Source organism: Anolis carolinensis, unplaced genomic scaffold, assembly GCF_035594765.1.
Source record: "Anolis carolinensis isolate JA03-04 unplaced genomic scaffold, rAnoCar3.1.pri scaffold_13, whole genome shotgun sequence".
NCBI lineage: Eukaryota > Metazoa > Chordata > Lepidosauria > Squamata > Dactyloidae > Anolis > Anolis carolinensis.
In genome coordinates this window covers 2,388,508-2,409,120 of record NW_026943824.1, presented here as the reverse complement: position 1 = coordinate 2,409,120, position 20,613 = coordinate 2,388,508, and the positions used below count along the sequence as shown (strand labels likewise).

The window sequence follows — 20,613 nt, the reverse complement described above, 5'->3', positions numbered from 1 at the left end:
TTTAAATAGCAGATGGTCTGGAAAACAGTTTCGTATATAGGTAGTCTGGCTAAATGCAAAGAAGAGAACAACTCCACCAGTTGCACTCCAGTGAGTGTTCTGGTCTTTCTACTGTGCTGCTCTGAGTTTCATCTTCAAAAGTGAAACTTCAGTAAAATGCCAGCCCTGTGCTATTTATGATAGTTTGTGCTCATTTTCGGTTTGTCTCACCCATATATCACACTTTAAAACATTTTTGCAGAAACGTCTAACAGAACTAAATATGCCATGACTGTTCTTTCCAACTCTGTGCTATTTCGTGATGGATTTTTTTGTGCTAAGGACTGAAGGTTTTGGAGTCTTCCAGTTGCCAGCTGTAAATTGCATTGACTCATAATGGCAGATTTTATAATGCTAAGATGCCTTAATGTACAGTGTTCGATGAGCCAGTTTGGATTTTCATTGGTTGAGACGCGGGGTTTAATTCTTTTTCCTCCTGTAACTCATTTATTGCCATCCTTATTTTTAGCAGCCTTTTATTATGATCTTTCTCATGTCGGGAAAACAAGGCTTTGTTTTCTCTCCCCAAATGAATAGCTCGGAGCAAAGCAATAACATATTGGTAGTTTAATTCACTTATTAAATACATGCATTGAGATATAATGCATATGCACATGCTGGCACACATAGCAGCCCGAAATGCCAGCATTTTTTCCTTGCCACATTTTTTTTTCTTCCTGCTGTGTATCCAGAGTTGCATAAGCTAAATTATTTACAGTTTGTAGACTCACAAAAGAGAAGCAGATTTGGGTTATTTACTTTCCTGATAAGGAAAGAGGATTGAAGTTGCTGTGATATGCTGCTTTGTTAATTTCGTATTTGTTCCCTGGAGTATAAGAAATCTTTTTTAAAAACTCACTCGAGCACTGGCAGGCTCTTTTGAAACTGCATGGAAGTCGCAAGATTAAACAAAAACATGAAAAGATCTTAAAAATATAAGTCAGCAAATGTTTGATAAAAATAAAAGTGCTTCGTCGCGAGGGGGAAAAACCTCTTTGAGCTCAATTTATTTGTTCTCCGGGAATGGGCCTTCCTGCGTTTTCCTGGGGAGCAAACCTTATGATCTCTTTGCTTGGAACGATTTGGAGCTTCAAGTCGGGGAATAAAAGGCTTTTGCATAGTATCATGAAAGCAACAGAAAATGACTGGACTTGAGAGCTGCTCCCTAATGAGAGGATGATCTGCTCTCAAGTCAGAAGGAAAAAGTGGAAGTTTGACGAAATGCAACTGCGCTGTAGAAGGAATGCAAGTCGGCACCACTTCAACTGCCATGGATCAATGTGTAGAACCATGGGAGATGGGCTCAGAAGTCCTTAGTCTTCTTTCCTAAAGAGTGCTGGTGCCTTATCACGCCACAAACACCACAATTCAATAATATTGAGCCGTGGGAGTTAACGTGGTGCTAAACTCCATTAATTCTGTAGTGCCGACACACCAGTGTTCCAAGACTGAAGACCTCCCAGATGGGCCGTGATGCTCAGTGATGGAAACCCACCGGATGATCTTGGAGATATGGCAAGTCCCGTCACGATCCTCCTTCCGCAGGGACCTGAAAACCTGGTGTTTCCAACAGGCCTTTGAAAATGATTAGCTCCAGATCCTACCTTGGTCACTGGCTAGGGCTGTGCTTGTATTTTAACCACTTCCCCGGCCCTGCAATACATTATTGCACTGGTCTTATCTTCTAATAGCTGCTCAACGGGTCTTGAGATTGAGAAATCTAGGCTGTATCCTGGCCACCAGTTTGCATTTTACCCACCCTGCATCTCTATGTTACTTCATTGCACTAGTCTTGGCCCAGCCTCTCATAGTTGTCTCGGCACTCCCTGGAACCTTGTCCATTGGTAGTTAAACCTCACCCAATGGATCAGCATTGAACTGGTTTCAATTCTACTTGAGTATGTTGTGTTAATAGTAATTATGTTGATGTTTTATTATGGTTGTGTTGTATGTTTTGTGTGTTGGTAATTGAATGCTTTACTTATGTTGGAAACTGCCCTGAGTCCCTTTGGGGAGATAGAGTAGTATACAAATAAAGTTTTCAATCATCATCATCATCATCACCATTATTATTGGTCAAGTCTTTCAGCCTCAGTGGAAGGCAAAGGCTCCTCAGCATTGCCACTACTGGGCCTAATATATTGTTCTTGTGCCCGCCTTTGGTAATTACTCTCCTCATTTTTCTGTCTTGAATTCCCCTTTTCTATTTACCTTTATCTACCTCATTAGATTTTAATCATGCGCTTTGCACCACTGCCCTGCCTGTTTATCATCTTGTTCTTATCAGGCAGTTTTACTTACCGTGTTTTCCCGAAAATAAGACAGTGTCTAATATTAATTATGCTCCCAAATATGCTCTAGGTCTTATTTTCAGGGGATGTCTTATTTTTCCATGAAGAAGAATTCACATTTATTGTTGAACAAAAAAAATGAACATTTATTATATACTGTACAGTAGTTGTCATCACAAACCAGCATAATCAGATAAACTGAATCCTATCCAAAATTTCTTGTTACTATTATTTCCATGTACAACACTCTATGGTGCGTATATTTATCGGTCCTGCAAGCTCTGGTGTTTTGTTTGGCGGGTATGCTTCAAAACAAAAACTTTGCTAGGTCTTACTTTTGGGGGAGGCCTTATATTTAGCAATTCAGCAAAACCTCTACTAGGTCTTATTTTCAGGGGATGTCTTATTTTAGGGGAAACAGGGTATTATTATATTGTTGTAAACTCTTGGTTTGACCTGTGTAATGTTAAATGTATATGATGTTTTATCATTAAAATGTGTGTGTGTGTGTGTGTGTGTGTGTGTGTGTGTGTGTATATATAATATATATAATATATATATATATACACACACACACACACACAGTAGAGTCTCGCTTATCCAAGCTTCTGGATTATCCAAGCCATTTTTGTAGTCAATGTTTTCAATATATCATGATATTTTGGTGCTAAATTCATAAATACAGTAATTACTACATAGCATTACTGCGTATTGAACTACTTTTTCTGTCAAATTTGTTGTATAACATGATGTTTTGGTGCTTAATTTGTAAAATCATAACCTAATTTGATGTTTAATAGGCTTTTCCTTAATTCCTCCTTATTATCCAAGATATTCGCTTATCCAAGCTTCTGCCGGCCCGTTTAACTTGGATTAGTGAGACTCTACTGTGTGTGTGTGTGTGTGTGTGTGTGTGTGTGTGTGCATATGTTTTAATCTGCTTATTGTGGAACTTTGGGCTTGGCCCCATGTTAGCCGCCCTGAGTCCCTCCGGGGAGATGGAGGCAGGGTATAAAAATAAAGTTGTTGTTGTTGTTGTTATTATATAAAGGCAAACCTTTCCTTACGAAATTCTACCAAGAAAGCACCGTGATAGGTTGGAAACTACTTAAAGGTCCGCAACAACAACAATATTTACACTTTCCTTTTCTGAATCAGTGGTTGGAGCAAGTGTGCAAGTGTGGTCTATCTGAGTTGGGGATTGCACTGTCTATCATACTTTCATTGGCCATAGAGATCCAACTCCTATTGGGATCCCAAGAGCTATGGCAGATGGATAGTATTTCTACTACCTGGTGATGGATTCGTACCTTCCAGTCAGTGCTATGTTGACTTCATCCAATGTCTTCTTATAGTTATGTGATTTCGTCCTCTGTGCCGCTGGCTTGAAAAGTGACTGTTGGTGCATATGTAACCACAGAGCTAGGCCTGGACAATATTTATGATGGGCTTGCTTTCTTGTTTGCAGGTGCTGACGATGCATCCACCACTGAGGCCCCAGTCATTGTAATTCCTCCCCGTAATACAAGTGTGGCAGCTGGGAGTAATGAAGCCGTCCTGGAATGTGTGGGCAATGGCAGGTAATGGAAAATCACCCGGGTTCTGCTCAATTAAAAGCACTAATACACTGAAGAGAATGCCCAGGTCACTTTTTATCAGGACATGGGAAATATGGATCTTGTTAGGTGAATTTTGCTACTGTCACCAGTTCCCTGCAAGAAGATTATTCTTAATAATTACCAAACTGGGTTGTAAATAAAAACAAGGTGTGTCATGCAGAGGCATTTTTGTTTGCTTGCTTGTTTGAGTTTTCCTTTGCGGTTACTGTGATACAGGTTCCTTCATGGCTTGGTGTAATGAAGTATGAATTTTTGGTTTACAGATGTTATGTTTAATTGTGTGTTTGTGTTTTAAAAGGGTAAGTATTACAGTTATTGCATCTCAGCACTCAGAGGCTGGTTGCCATGGAGAAGTAGGCGGAGCCAACTGTCGTTTTGTTGAAGAAGTGCAGAGTTTAAAAAAGGGATTCAGTCTGTGCTCTGATGAGGCACAGGGAAGATTGATCCTAGGTTGAGGGGATCAAGGAGACTCAATTGTTCATTTTGAGTTGGTTTAAAATGAGTTTGGTGACTTATTTAATGTAGTCTGTGTCCTGGTAAGGAACAGAGAATCTGTGATCGTATATCACAGGGGTGACTGTGGTTTAAAAGTAGCAGAGGAAGAAGTTTAACTACTTTAAGTAAAAAAAGTGACACTTTAGGGAGTTTGACTCACCTCATTCTAGTATTGTAACTGTTAATAAAAGTGCCTCTAAGTGAGAAACTACATTGTAACCACTAAGCTCTGTGCCTGAATAAACTTGTTATTGTTCCTCCAACATCTAAGCCTCTGTGTCGCATATATTATAAACCAAGTTGCGTTACCATCTAAAGTGAATAAGAAGAAGAAAGAAAGAAAAAGTAAAAGGTCTCCTCTCTGAGTCTTTGGTGGTTGCATTTTCGCACTTGGGAAAAAATGTCAGTATTATTTACAAAGAATTTCAGAAAGATCAGAAACTCAAAGTCATCTCGAGCACTGTGTGTGACAACTCCGCAACGCTAGCATTTTTCATTGTGTCACTTATGCTTACGTTTATAGCTCCTCGACCCATATGTAAGCATGGGGAAGCTCTTTGTTAAACAAAGACTGGGAACCTAGTTGTTTTCCTTATTCCTCATTGGATATTTGATCTATCAGCCCAGGGGCAAGAACATTGTGGGAGAAAGAGAATGGCCTGACATCTTCCTAGAGCCGATGAATAGCTCCTACCCTGCGAAAGCAGAGGCATTCTTAATCATAGTTAGTGCAGGCTCTCAAACTGAGTTAGAACGAAAATACCTCCCATACAGCTTCTCCCTAAGTTGTGTTTATTTTTAGTATTCTTTGCCCAAGCAAAGCAGATAATTACCCTCTAAAAGTTCAATCGCTATTACAATTAGCTATGCTTTTTGAACGGCGCTGGAGTCGGGTTTTTTTTTTGCTCCTTCTGCTTAAGTCCTGGGAGTTGTGGCGGGATTTATTTCCAAGTGTCCACTGCTCGATGTGCCCGCAGTCCCGGGAAGAGTTAGGTGAGTCATATGTTCAGGCAGTATTATTACTGCAGATAACATAATTCATAGTAATAATTGGCATGACTTTTACCCTCGCAGGCCCGCTGAGAAATTAAGCATCGCCTGGAAGAGGAACGGAATCAAAATAACCAGTGGAGTTGGCACTTTTGGGAGACGTCTTTCTATTGCCAACCCAACCTCGGCTGACATTGGGATGTACGTCTGCGAGGCGCAGTTGAGAGGCAGCCCGGTTGCGCCGGAGAGAGCAAAGGCTTTCCTGTCTATCCTGGGTAAGGCGGCTTTTTCATAACACCAGCCTTGAACCAAAGCACAATAGGAAACAGAAGTAGTTGTTTTAATATCCCCCTGACCTTCGAGCTGAACTTCTCTGCTGCAAATAGAACAAAGTGTGTGAAGTAGGACTATCTTCAAAATTAATTCTGCTGTTTCTCTTTATGAATACCAATTCATCAAGCGTATTATTTTTTTCCTGACGTTGGTGTTATGCAGAATACTTTGTGAATCTCGAAACTGTGATCATGAAACTGGAAGAAACGTACTTGGTGAAATATTAATCAGTCAGCTCATATGTCATACTTTCTAGCGGTATCAATCCAATACTCATTGTTATCTCCTTCATGGGGAAGATTTTGGAAATGTTTGCTTATGTATTTATTTACATTATTTATATTCCGCCCTTCTCACCCGGAAGAGGACTCAGGGTAGATTACGATGTGCATATACATGGCAAACATTCAATGCCAAACAACATATAGAGACAAACATTTTCCAGCTTCCGGCTTCATGAGGGTATGCTCGATTCCGGCCACAGGGGGGAGCTGCCGCTTCATCGTCCACTTGTGACACCGAGTTCTTGATGGTAGTACTTCCTCATTCCTTTCCACACACTGCTGGAAGGTTTTTAAATGGTGTTATAAATTAGTTAAATTAGCCTCCCCACATAAAGCGGTACCTAAATTTTCTACTCAACAGATGCAACTGTCTTTCGAGCTGCTTAGGTCAACAGTGAGCTAGGCTATTAATGGTCGGGAGCTTAATCCGACCCAGGCTTCGATCTCATGACCTCTCAGTCAATAATCACGCCACGGCGCCACAAATAAAATGTTTTGCCTTATTGAATAGCCCATTGGCTGCATCAAAACATTTAACAAACACATTTAACACACACATAGAGCATACAATCCACATTACAGTCAAAGCTAAAATAAGCAAGCTGTCAACAAGATCAAGATCAGCCGCCCTGAGTCCCTTCGGGTGAGAAGGGCGGGATATAAATGTGAGAAATAAATAAATAAATATCTCAAATGCCCCTACAATTTACCCCAATCGACTCCAAGTATGCAGTTCTCAACTGAGTTGCTTTTACATAGAAAAAGGGCTGTTTTGTTATTATTTTAGCATTCTGGCCAGCCAATAGTATAATGTACTAGCTGTGCCCAGCCACGTGTTGCTGTGGCGAAGTGTGGTGGTATGGAAAATAAAGTATTGAGGAATTGGTGGTAATTAGTATACATTATTTCCTAAAGCTTGTGAATATGCATTGGCATTCTGGGTTATATAGCTGTGTGGAAGTGCCTTGAGTCTACACTGCCATATAATCCAGTTCAAATAAAATAATCTGTATTTCATAGGCAGTGTGGAAGAGGCCTAAGTGGACCTTCAGCCTGTGCCCCGGGCACCGTTATGGCTGAGGGGGCTGCTATGACATGAAGGGGGCAGGGCCTAAAGGGGGCGGGGCCTACCCTTCTGACTGGCAGCCGGGGGAGAACGGCTCTTCTTCGTCCTCTGTAATTTGGAATTTATTTTTCTCTGGTTTTTTTATTGATAGACATAGATTGGATGACTGTCTTTTGTGGCCAAATTTGGTGTGGTTTGGTTCAGTGGTTTTGTTGTTTACTCCATGGGAAAATGCACATTACATTTTATATATATATATATATATATATATATATATATATATATATATAGATGGACTAAGGTATTGGTTTCTCTCCTCCTCCTCCTATCTGCTCTTCCCTAACAATCATCAATGTATATCAGCAACTTTCACGTTGCTCATATACATTTCCCCTAGTGTTGGGAAAGTTAGGTGGCAATCATTTTAATTAACATTCAGAAAATAGTTGGTGTTGATCAGTTGGATGTGTTGGAGTCCTAGATGTGCTGTTTTGCCTCTCTCGCTTTCTCCTCCTTCTAATTAGTGCTGTAAGTTTGTCAAGCTGCTAGACAGGAGTTGGATCTGGTATCTTTTGTTTCCGTGTCGTACAAGGAGTCCCACAATGAAGCCATTGTGAGTCAGAGCTGAAAGCAGATGAGCTCTATTGTCTTGTGCCTCGACGGTTCACCTCCACGGCCTCCTTTGTAGAGCCATCCATTCGTGGTGGCATTTTGTCCATGTTGTGTTTTAAACTTCTGACTGTAATTTTGGCTCCTTCTCCATAGTCACCTGATCTCAAATGCAGAATTTCGAAGCCTGCAGAGAGCTGTGAACAAAACATTTCGAGTTGAGACTCTTAATGATAACCCAGCCTCCCCCTGCCATTGTGGATGCTCAGAGACACTGCCAGCGATAGGAACTAATTAAAATCAGCCAAGCTATCGGTTGAGTGTCTAACGTAAGGAGACAATTTAATTTAATTGGCTGTAGCTGGAGTTTCAGAATAAAATTATTAATTAACGAAATGAGAGATTGCACTAATAGTCAACATTTCCCCTTACCTATTTCTTTCATAAATCCACATGGATATAAGGAACCTGTGTATATTTTTGTTTATTGTTATAATATGATAGTTAATTCCAGAGTTGAAAGAGTTCAAATCCACCGGTTGTTGGAACAGCTTGTCAAAAGTTGGGTGACTTGTATCCAGATGTTTTCTACACTGGACACTCCATCTGTCGCGGGAAAGTGAACTTTGAAGCCCCTTTACCTTGGCATCGAATTGGGGATCATTAAGACAAAGAAAGGAGGAGATTATGGAGAGGAAATTATATCACAGAGAAAGGGAACACAAGTAGAAAAAGGTCGTATTTATGTGAAAAGGGAGCTAGCATGGCACAGTGGCTTGAGTGTTGGATTATAACTCTAAGATTGGATCCACATCGCCATATAATACAACTAGCTGTGCCCGGCCACGCGTTGCTGTGGTGTTGTCTGGTGGTGTTGGTGAGAAATTGTTGAGGTAGTGGTGGTATTGAATGTCTGTTGTATGGTTGTCTTTATGTTTAGTATGCACACTGAAGTGGATTATATGGCAGAGTGGAGTCAAGATAATCCAGTTCAAAGCAGATAATATAAGATTCTAAATGGGTTATATAGCTGTGTGGAAGGACCTTGAATCTACACTGCCATATAATCCAGTTAAAATCTGATAATCTGTGGAAGAGGCCTAAGTGAGGCCTAACTGTGCCTGTCCCTTGGGCTGAGTAGGTTGCTAGGAGACCAAGTGGGCGGAGCTTAGCCTTCAAACTGGCAGCAATTGGATAAAAACTATTATTCCTCTCCCTGTAATTAGGACTTTATTTTTCTTTTCTTTTTGTTGTATCAACCTAGAGCCGTGGATGATGGGTTGTGTTGTCAAATTTTGAGGTTGGGGGGCCTGTAGTTTTGTTGTTTTGTCCGCTGCCCTGATGCCATCACTCTTTTATATATATAGATATGATAGTTAATTCCGGAGTTGAAAGAGTTCAAATCCACCTGTTGTTGGAACAGCTTGTCAGAAGTTGGGTGACTTGTATCCAGATGTTTTCTACACTGGACACTCCATCTGTCGCAGGAAGTGAACTTTGAAGCCCTTTGCCTTGGCATCTGATTGGGGATTATTAAGACGAATAAAGGAGGAAATTATGAAGAGAAAATTATATCATAGAGAAAGGTAACACAAGTAGAAAAAGGTCATATTTATGTGAAAAGGGAGCTAGCATGTGAGCCTAACTATGCCTGTCCCCTGGGCTGAGGAGGTTGCTAGGAGACCAAGTGGGCGGAGCTTAGCCTTCAAACTGGCATCAATTGGATAAAAACTATTATTCCTCTCCCTGTAATTAGGACTTTATTTTTCTTTTCTTTTTGTTGTATCAACCTAGAGCCGTGAATGATGGGTTGTGTTGTCAAATTTCGAGGTTGGGGGGCCTGTAGTTTTGTTGTTTTGTGGGTCGCCGTGATGCCATCACTCTTTTATATATATATATTTCAGAATGCAGATGAACTGCATTGCACTGGATTATATGGCAGTGTGGACTCATATAACCCAGTTCAATGCAGTCAAGTTGCATTCTGGAACTACATTATATAAGAGTGTGGATGGGATCTAAGTCCAAAACATCTGGAGGAACAGACTTTGAGAAACACTGCTATGACCAAATCTAATTTCCGTTGCTAATTCTAGATACAGTAGAGTCTCACTTATCTAACGTAAACGGGCCAGCAGAACGTTGGATAAGCGAATATGTTGGATAATAAGGAGAGATTAAGGAAAAGCCTATTAAACCTCAAATTAGGTTATGATTTTACAAATTAAGCACCAAAACATCATGTTATACAACAAATTTGACAGAAAAAGTAGTTCAATACGCAGTAATGTTATGTTGTAATTACTGTATTTACGAATTAAAAATATCACAATGTATTGAAACCACTGACTACAAAAATGCGTTGGATAATCCAGAATGTTGGATAAGCGAGTGTTGGATAAGTGAGACTCTATTGTACCATATATTGGACTAGATGGCCCATGTGGTCTCTTCCAACTCTATTATTCTATAAGTCTACCGACATCCTTTTAATACAGTAGAGTCTCACTTATTCAACACTGGCTTATCCAATGTTCTGGATTATCCAACGCATTTTTGTAGTCAATGTTTTCTATATATCGTGATATTTTGGTGCTAAATTCGTAAATACAGTAATTACTACATAGCATTACTGCGTATTGAACTACGTTTTCTGTCAAATTTGTTGTCTAAGATGATGTTTTGGTGCTTAATTTGTAAAATCATAACCTAATTTGGTGTTTAATAGGCTTTTCCTTAATCTCTCCTTATTATCCAACATATTCGCTTATCCAACGTTCTGCCAGCCCGTTTATGTTGAATAAGTGAGACTCTACTGTATTGGAATTTCTATCCGTCCCTGAAAATTACAACTTCTAATATATTCAGGAGCCTTGAAATATTTCACGCAAGTCAAGACGTCGTTCTTTTTCATTCCTCTGCAAAGTTGTGTTCTATCTTTAATCGTTGTCTTCTTTTATTTTAAAAAAACACACACACAAATGGCAAAGTTGAGTTTTAATCTTCTTTCTCCCCTCTCGCTCCCTGCTTTATTTCCTTTCCCCCAAATTATTATCTCCCGACTCCTTTTCCTTTAAAAGAGCAAGAACCCATTTCAATTATTTATGATTTTGATTTAAGCCTTCCTTTATCCTCACCGTTTTATTGTGACTAATTTAATTTTGGGGCTGTGCTGTCAGATCTTGCCTTCTGCAGTATTTCAAGCCACAGTTTCTACCAGTGCAGACGGTGCTTAAGATATAACTCAGATAAAACAGGAAAAACAAACACTAGGAGGGGAAAAAATCCTTAAAGTCACATTGCAACTTTGATGAGTAGCCTGTATGCACTTCCTTGGGATGTTTATTTATTGATACTATCTTCTTTATAGCGGGTTGCTGATGAGCAAGGCTCACCATATGAACATGTGGACAGAAAAGGATCTGTGTTGTCGAAGGCTTTCATGGCCAGAATCACAGGGTTGTTGTATGTCTTTCGGGCTGTGTGGCCATGTTCCAGAAGCATTCTCTCCTGACGTTTCGCCCACATCTATGGCAGGCATCCTGTTACAAATTGATCTGTTACAAAGGATCTGTTACAAATTGGTTATCCATTACTTTTATTGTGCCTTTTAATACAACGAGCCTGTGCCTTTTAATACAATGAGACACTCTCCTTTTGGCTATTTACTCCAAATGTCAGCTTGACCGACTCTACATTTTGGAATTTATGAAACCGTGCAACAGCAGGAAGGCTTCCTAACAGGAGGCTAAGTGTGCCAAGCGATAGAATAATTCATGAAAAGGCTGGAGTTCCAGAATGGAAAAGAGCCATTTCTTAATTATCAAGGGACCGGGATAAAAGGAAAGGTGCCGACAAGGATCGGAAATGATAGAGGAGCTTGTGTAAAATGGAGAGTTCTCTGTCAGTTTTCATGAAGGTGTTTCTTCTACCCGCTACATTATTAAAACCTGCTTTAGTATCACTTCAGGACTCAATTAGGCTCATCCATTTGTGCACATAAAAATTGTAGGGCTCATAATAGCATAGCCTTGGACACTATACAACTCGGAACCTGCTGAGTACAAAAGATCATGTTAGACCAGGGGTCCTCAAACTTTTAAAGCAGCGGGCTGGTCCACAATCCTTCAGGCTGTGGAGGGGCCAAATTATCATTTGAAAAAAAATGTGAACAAATTTCTATGCACAATGCATATGTCTTATTTAGAGTGCAAACAACAACAACAACAATGAAAGAACAATACAATATTTGAATATAAGAACAATTTTAACCAACATAAATCTATCAGGATTTCAATGGAAAGTGTGGATCTGCTTCTGGCCAATGAGATAGTCAAGTTAATTAGGATTGTTGTTGTTGTTAGTGGTGTTGTTGTTGCGTGCCTTCAAGTCATGTCAGACTTTGGGTGAGCCTGAGTCTAAAATTGTTCATTTATTTATTTACTACCTTTATTTACTACATTTATATCCCACCCTTCTCACCCCGAAGGGGACTCAGAGCAGCTGTATGTACATACAATATATTATATTATTAGCATAGCACAATATTAGCATTATATATTACTATGTATTGAACTATACCACTGTACTGTAATATATGGGCTCAGGCTGTGGCGCAGGCTGGAGAGCAGCTGCAATGAATCACTCTGACCAGGAGGTCATAAGTTCGAGGCCTGCTTGGAGCCTATGTTTGTCTTGTCTTTGTTCTATGTTAAAAGGCATTGAATGTTTGCCTATATGTGTAATGTGATCGGAGCACCGGAGCAGTACCTATTGATCTACTCACATTGGCATGTTTTCGGGGTGAGAAGGGCAGAATATAAATGCTGTAAATAAATAAATAAATAAATAAATAAATAAATAATTTAATATTATTATATGGTATTATTATTAGTATTCTATTGTATAACATAATATTTTTATCAATATTATATCTATATATATAAAAGAGTGATGGCATCAGAGCAGCGGACAAAACAACAAAACTACAGGCCCCCCAACCTCGAAATTTGACAACACAACCCATCATTCACGGCTCTAGGTTGATACAACAAAAAGAAAAGAAAAATAAAGTCCTAATTAGAGGGAGAGGAATAATTGTTTTTATTCAATTGCTGCCAGTTTCAAGGCTAAGTTCCGCCCACTTGGTCTCCTAGCAAACTATTCAGCCCAGGGGACAGGCATAGTTAGGCCTCACTTAGACCTCTTCCACAGATTATCTAATACTAAACATAAAGACAACCATACAACAGACATTCAATACCACCGCTACCTCAACAAGTTCTCACCAACACCAGACAATGCCACAGCAACGCGTGGCCAAGCACAGCTAGTAATTATATATAATATATTATTAAAACTGATATAAAAATATTATATTATAAAACGGAGGGCGGGGGCCAGGTAAATGACCTTGGAGGGCTGCATCCGGCCCCCGGGCCTTAGTTTGGGGACCCCTGTGTTAGACCATCATTCCGGAACTGATATCACCATTATTTTGGAACACGAATTGTTTCCCACAAACCTCGCCGCATTGGGTATAAGGTCTTTTTTTCCCGTGTGCTTAAAATCCAAGTAATTATCAGAAATGTAGATCCAGTAATTCCCAGCTGTGTGTTAAATTTAGGCATTTCTATTTTAGGGTTTAAGTAGGTTAAACAGTAATAAGGGCATAGGAATCTGATGTAATTCATCCAGGAATCCGCCAGCGGTGATTATAATACGTGTTGAAAAGGCCAGTTGGTAAAAATTATAGTTCAAAATCGACTTGAATAATAAATATGGATGAGTGTGATATTGTAGAGGAAAGACAATGTAGACCTTGGAAAAGGAAATGATAGTTCTGAAAAATATATCGGGAGAGCCGAGTATGTTAGTTTTATATGGAAGAATAGTTGAGAGAGAGAGAGAGAGAGACGTGAAGTAGAAATCTATTGATAGTTGGTCACCAGGAGAGGTGACTAAGTTCTCATTGGTTTTCATGAAGGGCAAAGAGATAAAGCCCATCTGGGATGACTTAGCCATAATTATAATAATTCTGATGTATAGGGAATACTGCATGACATGCTGTTGATTATAATATAGTTGATAAACTCTTATAATTAGGTGGTCCTGTAGAATATTAAAAAGAGATAGATGACAAGAGGGACATGCAGTTCAAAATCTAGTGGATAAAATATAGAATAGAGAGCCACACAAATGCCAGACTGGTCTCTCATAAACCCGTATGGCTGATGGATACTCAAATGTCACTCCTGGCATCATCTGTTGTGCAAACACATAATCCGTATAGTACAGAAATTGTTTATGCTGTTCATGTCTTACACATGAACCCACAGGTCTCCTTCCTATGGCCATACATCTCCCTCTGTCTTATGTCTTCGACTGCCTTTGGTGAGTTAATTCTAATCTGGGAATTTAATTAATTATTAGCATTCCTTGCCAGGCAGGATTCTCACATTATTGCGGTGGCTCAGTGGGTTAAACCAGGGTTCCTCAAACTTTTTAAGTGGAGGGCCGATTCACAGTCCCTCAGACTGTTGGGGGACCGGACTAAGATGAAATAGTAAAAAATTACGATTCTTGTTGTTGTGTGCCTTCAAGTCATTTCAGACTTAGGTCAACCCTAAGTCTAAAGTTTAGGACAGTGGCCAGGTCAATGGCTTTGGAGGGCCTTAGTTTGAGGACCCCTGATCTAGACGATCTCATAAGACCATAGGAAAGCAAAGAGACCTCCAAAGAACATCTAAATGGGTTGTTGTGTGTCTTTCGGGCTGTGTGGCCATGTTCCAGAAGCATTCTCTCCTGACGTTTCGCCCACATCTATGGCAGGCATCCTCAGAGGTTGTGAGGTACCTCACAACCTCTGAGGATGCCTGCCATAGATGTGGGCGAAACGTCAGGAGAGAATGCTTCTGGAACATGGCCACACAGCCCGAAAGACACACAACAACCCTGTGATCCTGGCCATGAAAGCCTTCGACAACAACATCTAAATGGTCTCATAAGATCATAGGCAAGGAAAGGGACCCTCAAAGGCCATCTAGAGGGTCTCATAAGACCATAGATAAGCAAAGAGACCTCCAAAGACCATCTAGATGATCTCATAAGACCATCAGTAAGGAAAAGGACCCTCAAAGGCCATCTAGATGATCTCATCAGGCCACCCGAAGACTATAGATAAGGAAAGGAACCCTCAAATACCATCTAGACAGTCTCATAGGTCCATAGCTAAGCAAAGAGACTTTCAAAGACCATCTAGACAATCTCATAAAACCATAGGTTAGGAAAGGGACCCTCAAAGGCCATCTAGATGGTCTCATAGGACCATGGGTAAGGGAAGTGACCTCCAAAAGCCATCTAGATGGTCTCATAGGGCTGTAGCTAAGCAACGAGACCTTCAAAGACCATCTAGTTGATCTCACAAGGCCGTAGTTAAGCAAAGAGACCTTCAAAGACCATGTAGATGATCTCATAAGACCATAGGTAAACAAAGAGACCTCCAAAGACCAGGTAGACTTAGGTCAACCCTAAGTCTAAAGTTTAGGACAGGGGCCAGGTCAATGACCTTGGAGGGCCGCATCCGGCCCACAGGCCTTAATTTTGGGGACCCCTAGGTTAAACCCTTGTGCTAGTAGAACTGATGACTTGAAGGTTGTGTTGCTGACCTGAAGGTTGCTGGTTCCAATCCAACCTGGAGAGAGTGTGGATGAGCTCCCTCTGTCAGCTCCAGCTCTATGTGGGGACATGAGAGAGTCTCCCACAACATCCAAAACATCTGGGCATCCCCTGGGCAACGTCCTTGCAGACAGCCAATTCTCTCACACCAGAAGTGACTTTGTAATTTCTCAAGTCGCTCCTGACATGGGAAAAAATGTCTGGAATGCCCTTGACAGAGATGGCATGAAACACTACCCTTCATTTTCAATAGATAAGGGACCCACACCCTACACAAAGCCTTTTCATCACACCAGAGCCATTATGAGTCATAAACTCCCATAAAATGCCTCTCGTCTGAATGTTTAGTAAGTTGCATCAGCGATACATCAAGAAGTAAAATGGCCCCTGTCATGCTCCTAACCCATGGCTGCATTATACTTCCCCAAACTGTGTGGGAAAGCTTCCCTTGATGTCTTCATGTAGTCCCAGCAAAGATAAACGGAGGTGGTTCCAAACTCTGGTTTTATTAGCTGCAGTTGTTATAAATTTTTGAAAGGGTAGCGCATCCCTGCGCCAGCAGAGCAGCGGTTTGGGGAGAGATTTGTGGCCGATGAGATGAGCACGTATTTGTTGTGTTAGTGGCCAGTATGGAGATTAAGTATTGTCATTGCGCTCATTAGAAAACAGGACTGGTTTTTAAAAAAATGCATACAGTGTGTTCCTAATATTCTTGGTAATCTATATATATAAAAGAGTGATGGCATCATGGCGACCCACAAAACAACAAAACTACAGGCCCTCCAACCTCGAAATTTGACAACACAACCCATCATCCACGCCTCTAGGTTGATACAACAAAAAGAAAAGAAAAATAAAGTCCTAATTAGAGAGAGAGGAATAATTGCTTTTATCCAATTGCTGCCAGTTAGAGGGCTAAGCTCCTCCAACTTGGTCTCCTAGCAACCCAATAAAAAATAATAAAAAACACTAAAAAAATTAATACAATAAAATACTATAATAGCAGAAAATAACTAAAAATAATATAAGAAAATAATAAAATATAATAAATAAAAATGCAACTTACAATAAAATTAATTAAAAATGCAAATAAAGTCAAATAAAAATTACACAACAATTTTTAACCAATACCACCACCACTTTGCCACAGCAACACGTGGCCGGGCACAGCTAGTCCTTTAATATGATATTATCATATTGGCGTTTCAGTGGGAGTCGTGAAATCCTGCCACTGCATAAAATGAACAATTGTGCTTTAAAACAGATCCTATGGCTGAAAATGAAACTTGGACAAAGGGGAATACAAGGCGAAAACAACCAAGATACAAAAATATCCAAGTGGTCTCTTACAATCAGGGCGTCTTCTAGGTCTTTATTATGAAATATTTTCCCTGAAAAGTTGATGGATGCTGATCCAAATGCTTACATTTTAACATGATTGCTTGCTATATAATCTTAAATGGAATATTATAGGAAACATCAAACATTTATGCAGCTCCTTGGGAGTTTCAGTGGAGATTTGTGCTCCTTCCACACAAATTTCAGAGCTACTTAGCCGATGATTAATTTTATTTATTCATTAAAATATTTGTATCCCAACCCTCGCCAAAAGATCAGAAGTTTTATTTATGTGATTCCTTGAGATCATTGCTATATATACATTGGTCAACTCCGATTTATGGTGAACTTCTCCTTTGCAAGACTTATGCTCTGCCTCTTCTTGTGGGACTATGGCTTCTCCTACACAGCCATATAATCCAGATTATCAAAGCAGGTTATCCACATTATCTGCTTTGAATTATTATTATTATTATTATTATTATTATTATTATTATTATTATTATTATTATTATTATTATTATTAACTGCATTTATATACCGCTTTTCTCACCCCTGGAGGGACTCAAAGGGGTTTACAACATAATAAATGGCAAAATTCAATGCCTCACATATCTATATATATAAAAGGGTAATGAAATTTCGGCCTAGGACAAAACAACAAAACTACACATCCAAGAAACACTAAACTTGGCAGCACAACCCCTCATCCATGCCTCTACGTTCATACAACAAAAAGAAAATAAAGTCCTAATTAGAGGGAGAGGAATAATTGCTTTCATCCAATTGCTGCCAGTTAGAAGGCTAAGTTCTGCCCACTTGGTCTCCTAGCAACCCACTCAGCCCAGGGGACAGGCAGAGTTAGGCCTCACTTAGGCCTCTTCCACACTGCCTATAAAATACAGATTATCTGATTTCCCATACCACCATACTTCGCCACAGCAACGCGTGGCCGGGCACAGCTAGTATATATATAAAATATATCACATATCTAAATTGAAAACATACAGCTGTATATTAAACTATTAAAACTATATATATTAAACATACAACTATATATTAAACTATTAAACTATATATATTAAACTATTAAAACTATAAAAACATCAAACATAGACATTGAACTGGATTATATATAATCCAGTTCAAAGCAGATAATCTGAATTATATATTGCAAAGTAGATGGAGACTTAGAAACATTAAGGTTTGAACCCAGATTTAGTCATACTAAGGCCCCATCTACACTCCCATATAATCCAGTTTGAACTGCTTTATAATAGTTTAGACTCGTATAATGCAGATAGAACCGCATTGACCTGAGTTATATGAGTATGCACTGCCATATTATCCAACTCCATGCAGTCAATCTTCATTCTGAAACTAGATTATATGGCAGCGTAGATGGGGACCTAAGATATCCATGGAAACCAATTATATGGGAAATGCATGGTTTGAATGGGTTTATTTCAGTTAAATAAATCTGGATCCAACTTGGGTGACCAGCTGGTGTTAGCTCCAAAGGAAAGCTCTGATCCCTAGAAGCCCTGCCAGATTTTGATGTCACAGTTTTAAATAAAAATTTCGAATATTTTGGTTGCAATAATTAAATGCAGAACGTTTAAAGCAACACAAAGTACAGCCTTTGGACCATTTCTCTGTCGGCATATAGAGTCCTACCACTGTGTTCCGATATGCCAGAATTACAACCTTCTCCACTAATCTGAATATTTGGATCCATTTATTATGTAATTTCAGTCTGTCATTATTTCCCGCCTTTCAAATACACCGCACTTTCCAAGAGGAATAGAATGGCTGTTTGGAACAGCATTTGGTCCCGTCGAAAGATTGTCAGGGATAATTTCGGTGTGAAATAGATGCCTCGCGAGGGAGTTAATGGGTTATTGGCGTCTCCCACTCCATCTTGGGTCACCCATTTGGACCTGGGCCTTGGGGATTAATAACAGCTGTTAGTTATGGCAAAGACACAATAATAGCCCTTGAAGATTATTTTTTTTAAGTGTTTGGAAAAACATAGATTGTTCCAGCTGGAAACCACAAAAGAGAGCTTGCTTGATTTGAAGGAACTGGCTTGAGCAGTAGCCTCATGCATTTGATCTCTTCTGGAATACACTTACATAAGGATCTAAAGTAATTGGAGGAATTACTCCTTAAGATGTAAGCCTTTGCATTAAGTGTTGTTTGTTGTTGTTTATTCGTTTATTTTTATGTTTATTTGTGTTTATATTATATTTATATTATACTAGCTGTGCCCGGCCACGCATTGCTGTGGCGAAGTATGATGGTATGGGAAATAAAGTATTGAGGAATTGGTGGTAGTTAAGGTAAAGGGTCAAGGTATGGAGTCCAGATAAAATTTGTTGTATAACATGATGTTTTGGTGCTTAATTTGTATAATCATTACCTAATTTGATGTTTAATCGGCTTTTCCTGAATCCCTTCTTATTATCCAACATATTTACTTATCCAACATTCTACCGGCCTGTTTATGTTGGATAAGTGAGACTGTACTGTATATTTATAATCTTATATTATCTGCTTAGAACTGGATCATATGAGGCCCCTTGTACACAGGGATGTGCTGCCAAGTTTTGTGTTTCTGGGATGTGTAGTTTTGTTGTTTTGTCCTAGGCCGAAATTTCACTATCCTTTTATATATATAGATTTTATTTATCTTTATTTATTTGGAACACTACAGTTCCAAAGCATCTCTCTTCCTTCGTCTAGCCTTCCTTATGGTCCAGCTCTCGTAGCCATAGTGTCAGGATGTGAAAGCCCAGCATTCATAACAGCTGAACTCTCCACATCCCGTCAGAGCAATGCGGGGTGGGAGATAATCTAAATGATAAGAGCCATCTGGCCAGGAGGATGGCTTTTATGGCCTGCTCTGGTTTCTCAAGACTGGAAAAGGACTACATAACAGATATGGGCTCGGGCTGTGGCGCAGGCTGGAGAGCAGCTGCAATGAATCACTACAATCAATCACTCTGACCAGGAGGTCATGAGTTTGAGGCCCGCTCGGAGCCTATGTTTGTCTGTCTTTGTTCTATGTTAAAAGGCATTGAATGTTTGCCTATATGTGTCATGTGATCCGCCCTGAGTCCCCTTCGGGGTGAGAAAGAAGGGCGGAATATAAATGCTGTAAATAAATAAATAAATGTGTGAATATGGAAAGGGGGGTGAAGGTAGGAGGTGGATATACTCGGGGTTTGGCGGGAATATGTTAGTTCTAGCTTCGTTTTCATCTTGTAAAGAAGGTCTTCAATAAAGCGTTTCCACGGAACTGCATTGAGTCCTATAGCTTTCAAGAGCTGACACATTGATTACTACGGGGAATACCATTGCCTTAACTATGCAGACCTTCGTTGCAAGTGTGATGTCTCTACTCTTCACTATTTTGTCAAGGTTGGCCATTGCTCTCCTCCCAAGAAGGAAACGTCTTCTGATTTTCTGACTGCAGGAATCTTCACGCCTAGAAATACAAAGTCTGTCACTCCCTCCACGTATTCTTAGTTTTTTCCTATCTATATATATAATAAAAGTGAATGTTTGTATGTTTGTATGTATGTATGTATGTATGTATGCGAGTATGTGCCAGCTTTCTGATTGGCCGCCACTATCGCAGGCCACTGAGACCACCAGGAATGATGGATCTGGACCAAACTTGGCACACTTAATCCCCATGATGCGCTTTACACCCTGGTGCCATTTGTGGGACAATGGACCATGGATGTTGGGATTTGTAGTACTTTCAATCGCTACGGCTCCCACAGGCCACTGCGACACCCACCAGTGACGGAACTGGACCTAACTTGGCACACAGAACCCCCATGAACCCCTTTCCATCCTGGGGC

General features: G+C 39.9%; 1 protein-coding gene across 7 annotated transcripts in view; it reads left to right on the top strand.

Annotated features, from left to right (window-relative positions):
* Positions 1 to 20,613, top strand: part of sdk1 (sidekick cell adhesion molecule 1) — a 615,491-nt gene that overhangs the window by 292,105 nt on the left and 302,773 nt on the right. For all 7 annotated transcript variants that reach the window (XM_062964472.1, XM_062964469.1, XM_062964468.1 and 4 more), the window contains exons 6-7: positions 3,799 to 3,910; positions 5,519 to 5,709. In XM_062964472.1, the coding sequence (XP_062820542.1) occupies positions 3,799 to 3,910; positions 5,519 to 5,709 (303 nt within the window). The remainder of the gene's footprint in view (positions 1 to 3,798; positions 3,911 to 5,518; positions 5,710 to 20,613) is intronic.